Below are 5,693 nucleotides of genomic sequence, written 5' to 3'. Positions count from 1 at the left end.
CGATGCTTGAGAGAATGGCCATCGTCTGGTTGCTCGATGCAAGCCAACTGACGACCGCAGCGAGATTTTTCAGCTCTTGACACTTCATAAGAATCCACTAAGCCACCCCAGAATTAGCCACACAAGTAGCGAGCACTGCACAGTATCTACTGAGAGCGTCAGCCATCTTCATCTCCTCCTTATGCGAATGACTTACCCGTGCCAATGAGAACATCTTGAGTCTTGACCTTAGGGAAACTCCCCATCACGAACGCAAAGATCAACATCGATACGGAGACCGTAACAGAGGTCAAGAATCGACTCATCGGTATCCAGAGGAGCAGAAATACTGGAATCAGCAACGTTCCAAGAACTAATGTTGCGCTAACCGCATGCGTTGTTACAGTGAATATCCTCCCTTGTGGTTGATATTTGGTGGTGGGTAAGGTGATATTTGAACGATCGTTGCCAGTGGAATGTCTGAGCTTGGTATAGCAGTGCGAGAAGAAAATCTGGCTAGAGTTAGCTTTGGCGGAACGAAGCCCAATGAAAAGTAGGAATGGGAGGGGGTAAACTCGCCGCAATGAGACTGCAAGTCCCTGCTACTGCTGATGTGACGTCGTCGAACTCAGAGAGATGAACCAGATCGTCCACATGGAAGCACGATTCCAAAACTTCCTTGTCTACAGGTTTGTAGGTCCACATGAAAGTGAAGAATTCTCGAAAACTCTTCATTGGGATATTACGCAGTTTCGTCAGTTCCCTCGTCTTCAAAAGAAGATCATCTATTCACCGCCATTAAGTTTGATCGCCCTGCCAGGTATTGCATCTTAACATACCATATATCTGAAACTTCCTCTCTAGTTCCCGGTATATATTAGTTATCGTTGAAAACTCATCGGGCCCTTCCCCAGTTCTTAAGCCATACCGCAAGTTGTTGCCAGCGTTGTTGAGCATGTCTTGGTTATGAAGGTTTCTCTCAAGATGGCTGATCTCGTGTTGCAGATTTTGAAGAATACGGCAGTGAAGTTGGTTGAAACTTCTGAAAATAAGAAGGCGATCATCTATATTTTGAAATGCTGATATTTGTGACCATCCTTCTGGGTACCGTTCGACATCCTCGACTGCAAAAGTCAGCACGATGTCCTTAAAATTCGAAGGATATATCGAAGAGAACGAACGAGTTGCGTATTTGAATGGATTGTACCCCTTCGGTGACTCAGCGTGCGTGCCATTCTTCATTCTACAAAGAGAACATAGATGTTGGAGCACACGCCGTACCGTGTCTGAATCCTTTCCTAAGTGCCCTTCTTCGGCGTCTTCTGGAGTAGAAGCATAGACATCCGGCAGAGACTGGGGAGGGGAGCAAGTAGCGGTCGGTGGCCGCGTAAAATATGGTCCTTCATTTGATAAAGGATGTGCAGCCATATCAGCACTACCAGCAAGATTCGATCTCGAAGGCTTGATGCCAACAGATGAATGCGAGTCTGAGAGAAAATGCTGAGTGTTGTCATATCGAGTTGAATATGCTTGAGACGAAGCACGGGAAGTGAGATGAGCAGACTCAAGGGAAGCCATTTTGGTTTGAGGGTCCCCTGGAAAATTCGAAATACTGTAGAAACAGACGAGAGGAGGATGAGAAGTTTGGAACATGCAGATCATGTGGTAGTCAATTTGAGCGGTACAGAGGGGAGATCGATCTGCCAACAAGAAAGCCCCCAAGAAAGGTTTAGGCAGCAACACACTGTAGATGCTTCACCATTGAGGCTGGGAGTGAATCGAGTACTCGTGGAAGAGAAATGAGGGTACACGGCATGGCGAAGGCGGTGAACTACACCGCCTTTTGACACGGGTTCGAGTCACCAATAGTCGCTTGAACTGTCTTTCTCCAATATGGTCATGCTCTCTATGTTCAAAAATCGTGAAGTATATTCTGCCATGTACGTACCTCCTGAACTCCACTATATACGCCTCCTCTAAGCCTCGCGAGCCACTCTCAAAGCACGTAGCCACCCAAGCCCCCCTTCCCAAAAGCACCCACCTCCTAATCCATCTCTCCAATCACCCTCTTGACCGCCGGTATCCTCTTTGCAATCCCGAAGATTTCCTCGTCCTTTTCCGTCTAATTCCGCTAAATATCTTTAACTTCAGGTCCCACTCCCCAAATCCTCCACCGCCCCCTCCCTATTCCACGTCTCCCTCTCCAATTCGCCAACCGCACTTTCTACCTCTTGTATCCTTTTCTCCACTCTCGCTTTCTCCTCTTCCTGCTTCCTCCAGGTTTGTTCAAAAGCCCTCATCATAAACGGCCTGATGTTCACTTTCTTCCCGGCTTTATAATCATAAACAACAATATCTTCTACACACCTGGCTGCCGGCCGTTGATGTAACTCTGATAAAATAAGGACATCGAGAATAAAAGAGGACGAGTCGGGGGAAGGGAGGGACCGCAGTTTGTGGAAGACAGAGATGTGATCTGGGTAAGTCATAGGCTATTCCCCGTCAGCTCCCACTCAACACTCATCCCACACACCTCGTCCATTGGAAACACAAAAGCACGCACGAATTTATACTCAACCCCAATACTCTTCAAAATCAGCCCATCCCCCTTCGGCGTACAAAGCTCAATCCACTCCCTCCTATTCCCAGGATCAATATGCACCGCATAATTCCACGCCCAATTGACCCGCGCAGACTCCGCATACCGCACATACATGACGTTGTTCACGTGCCCCATGCTGTCCATTTCGCCCCACACTACACCTTGACGCAGAAGTCCTGCTCGGTTTGGGGAGACGAGGAAGCCTTCGCGGCCGGCGACTAGGTCGCGCCATTCTGTGGCTAGGATTTTGAGGATGGAGGCCGCTTTCGTGGATTGCGGGGCGGAGAGGCCGAAGGAGATGCATTTTCCTATTCGTTCTTTGGTTGAGGAAAGCCATCTTGAATCGCTGTTGCTCTGTGGGGGTGAGGAGGGGTTCGAGTTCGAAAGGTGCGGGGAGGAAGTCGAGAGTGCTCGGTTATTTTTAAAGCATTGGAGCAGAGGTCGGGCGGGAGCTGTAGGCCAGTAGAGGGAGGAAGGGAGTCGGACTTTCATTTTGCTGGTTGAGGAGGAAATGGGAAGGAATTTAAGTGAAGAGTGGGGAGGATGTTGATTTCGAAGCTCGTCATTTCTCGGGCCGAGGCGGCCGCTTCCGGAGATGGGGAAATCTGGTCTAGCCGTAAATGAACTTGCATCATCTACCTTTCTTCTTGCTTCAACAATCCTCCCACTTCTAATTGCCTTCAGTCATTATCTTTCTCCTTATCCACTCAGTGAACCATTGTCCTCTAGACGTCGTGATTAACTCGGTAATCAAGGGCGAGTGAAACTGCATCCAAGACTTGCTTCACCAGGATGACGACCCCGAATCCAGCGCTGAGAAGGGAGGTCATTGCCATTTACAAAGGTAAGACCTTTCGCTTGCCGTTGTCTTTCATGACTCTTTCCTATCACTCTTTTATCAAGATCTCGGACTCTGAACTGTGATAGAGCTTCTGAATCTGGGCAAAGCATATCCCCTTGGCTACGACTATTTCCGCCCTCGCCTCCACAAAGCATTCGCCAGCAACGCATCTCTCACAGAGGAGAAAGACATTCGAAAGGGTGTTGAGCGCGCTGAGTTCGTGAAGAAAGGTACTTTCCCCTCATCCACTCCCTAATTCACCTGCTCACGTTTACAGAAATCGAAGCCCTGTAAGCAGTGTCTGATTTTTCACATGTGATTTTGACTGGATGAACGCGTCTTGCATGGGAAGAGGTTTATAAGACAAGTTTCGTAAGGAATTTTGATGTTAATGGGTATCTATCTACCTAGGTACTACTTGAAAAAGTACCGCTCGATGCGCCAACGATATGACAAGCTCTAGCCTCATGGCCTTGGTTGAGGGATACCCCTCTCCTCCGCAGTTTCCCTCTGCGTACACCCCACAAAGATCGCCCCGCCTCAATATATATCACGGACATGAGCCGTTCGGCATTCAGAGCGCCGCAATAGTGTGATGTTCACGCCGTGTGTGATGCCGGGTAAATGCGAATGCCTATCCTAGTCTTGGCCGAGGTCTGGCCAGTTCCCCGGGATACTGCAGAATAAAGTGCAGTGTCGTAGCTTCAAGGCGGCGGTTTCTTCTTCCGCGCCCACCAGGCTCCGACCTCGAGACACTCTCCCCAGGAGGTACCTCCGCTCTTCAGCAGATCCGTCATCATGTTGCCCTGCCAGCGATCCCATTCGTCCTGGCCCTTGCCGCTCGCTTCTCTGAGCAGCGGCTCCAGGCTCTCGATCATGCCAATGACGGTCATGAGGGCGGTCCTCCTCAGTGCGGCTTGGCCTGCGGTCAAGGCCCTCCTATCGAGCTCCTTGGCTTTGCCTTTCGAGGAGATGACATGACCGTTGCTCCCTTGGGTTACAGCTCCGCCTACGCCTTCGCGCTCCCAGCGTACTTCGCCCAGTGGAATTGCCAGGCGTCTGCAGTCGATTTCAACTAGGACCTCTGCTTCTTGGAGGAGCATGGGCCGGATGGTTGTGCACGGCATAGGTGTCAACTGCCTCGCCTCCAGCGCTTTTGATACCCAGGCATTGTAGTCGTTTAGATATTGATTCTGTGGAGCTGCCAATGGCGTTGAAGATGTCAAAGTATATGTGCCCATCGCATTCGTGAGCGCCTGTTCCCCACCCTCACTCTCGTCGTCGCCCCTCGGTGTCGGCGGGGCATGCGGTAACAGCATCCGCAAGGAGTGATCCCCATCCCAGATCTCCAGTGTCCCTCCCGGCTTCAAAATCCGTATATACTCGTCCATTAATTGTTGCTGCAAGCCCGTCGTCGGTGTAACCATGCTCATATCCTTAATCATGACCAAGTTGAATTCGTCTGCCCGGAATGGCAACGGTACCCGCCGTAGATCGTGTTGCACAAAGGTCCACTTCATGTCGTCGTCTGAGTCCATCCGCGGCGCAAGCGGCGCAATGTCCATTCCCGTGAACTGGATCGAGGGGAAGCCCCGTTGCGCAAAATGCCGGTGGCACATCACGCTCCAGAACCCCGTGCCACAGCCCACCTCGAGGACACGATTTGGAGGTTTCTTGACGAAGGAGGGCGAGCAGACGGGGCCATTGAAGACCTGACATAGGAGCATGGTGCGCAAGGTTTGTCTGTGAATCTCGGCGAGATCGCATGGTAATGGGTAGGAGAGGCTCATGTCTCGTAGATATCGCCGTCCGTTGCGTCGCGTGAAGGGCCGTGCGCCCAATTCGTCGTTGGAGGCAGGTTCGCTCGAGGTTAGAGCCGTGACACCGCTTGATGCTGTATTGCTCGAGATGCTGCCGGACCGGCCAAGGGCATCCGCTCTGGCTGCACTCGCCGCCGCCGCTCTCTGCTCTGCCGCAATCTGGAGAGCATTTTTGCGGTCGGCGGCGCTGATCGCTGCGCTCGGGGAGGACTTCCTGCTTGCAGCTTGAGCAGCGGCCCTTGCCTTAGCGGTTTGGTTTGCAGCGTGTTTGTAGTCAGGTAATGGTGTTGAGGGCATAGGACCGTGTCTTGATTCTTCGAGTCCCTGTGGCGCGGTCTCTGTGGATGTTGAAGCTGTCGAACGGCTGTCCGTCGAGGTCGAGACTGAGCTGGAGTGTTGACGCGTCTTCTGTTTCGAATTCAACGAATGCTTTTGAGTCGCGTGTGTTTTC

The 5,693-nt window shown here is 51.3% G+C and overlaps 4 protein-coding genes across 4 annotated transcripts; 1 reads left to right on the top strand and 3 right to left on the bottom strand.

Moving 5' to 3' along the window:
- Window positions 1-352: 352 nt before the first annotated feature.
- Window positions 353-1,834, bottom strand: K444DRAFT_280460 (uncharacterized protein). Its single transcript, XM_024871557.1, has 2 exons — window positions 1,161-1,834; window positions 353-1,103 (listed from the first exon to the last, which is right to left on the bottom strand). The coding sequence occupies exons 1-2, from the start codon at window positions 1,639-1,641 to the stop codon at window positions 778-780; spliced, it is 807 nt and encodes a 268-aa protein (XP_024726966.1). The 5' UTR covers window positions 1,642-1,834; the 3' UTR covers window positions 353-777.
- A 292-nt stretch (window positions 1,835-2,126) lies between these two features.
- K444DRAFT_604507 (uncharacterized protein) lies at window positions 2,127-3,092 on the bottom strand (the record flags this gene model as incomplete). The annotated part of the gene is made up of 2 exons (XM_024878815.1): window positions 2,543-3,092; window positions 2,127-2,471 (listed from the first exon to the last, which is right to left on the bottom strand). The coding sequence occupies exons 1-2, from the start codon at window positions 3,071-3,073 to the stop codon at window positions 2,127-2,129; spliced, it is 876 nt and encodes a 291-aa protein (XP_024726965.1). The 5' UTR covers window positions 3,074-3,092.
- A 235-nt stretch (window positions 3,093-3,327) lies between these two features.
- On the top strand, window positions 3,328-4,009 carry K444DRAFT_280412 (LYR motif-containing protein 5A). The gene is made up of 4 exons (XM_024871556.1): window positions 3,328-3,425; window positions 3,509-3,652; window positions 3,700-3,712; window positions 3,834-4,009. Exons 1-4 carry the CDS (start codon window positions 3,374-3,376, stop codon window positions 3,883-3,885), a joined length of 261 nt encoding a protein of 86 aa, XP_024726964.1. The 5' UTR covers window positions 3,328-3,373; the 3' UTR covers window positions 3,886-4,009.
- Window positions 4,010-4,126: 117 nt separating this feature from the next.
- K444DRAFT_548182 (uncharacterized protein) lies at window positions 4,127-5,539 on the bottom strand (the record flags this gene model as incomplete). Its single annotated transcript, XM_024876357.1, has 1 exon — window positions 4,127-5,539. One exon carries the CDS (start codon window positions 5,537-5,539, stop codon window positions 4,127-4,129), a length of 1,413 nt encoding a protein of 470 aa, XP_024726963.1.
- Window positions 5,540-5,693: the final 154 nt, after the last annotated feature.

This window comes from Hyaloscypha bicolor, assembly GCF_002865645.1.
Source record: "Hyaloscypha bicolor E unplaced genomic scaffold K444scaffold_184, whole genome shotgun sequence".
NCBI classification, from domain to species: Eukaryota; Fungi; Ascomycota; class Leotiomycetes; order Helotiales; family Hyaloscyphaceae; genus Hyaloscypha; species Hyaloscypha bicolor.
The sequence above is the reverse complement of the archived record's forward strand: the minus strand, read 5'-3'. Positions and strand labels throughout refer to the sequence as shown.

Coding starts and splice junctions, on each gene's coding strand:
- K444DRAFT_280460 (XM_024871557.1), bottom strand. CDS start 1,641: ATGATCTGCATGTTCCAAACTTCTCATCCTCCTCTCGTCTGTTTCTAC. Junction 1,104..1,160: donor TCCATTCAAATACGCAACTC/GTTCGTTCTCTT, acceptor TGACTTTTGCAG/TCGAGGATGTCGAACGGTAC.
- K444DRAFT_280412 (XM_024871556.1), top strand. CDS start 3,374: ATGACGACCCCGAATCCAGCGCTGAGAAGGGAGGTCATTGCCATTTAC. Junction 3,426..3,508: donor GGTCATTGCCATTTACAAAG/GTAAGACCTTTC, acceptor GAACTGTGATAG/AGCTTCTGAATCTGGGCAAA.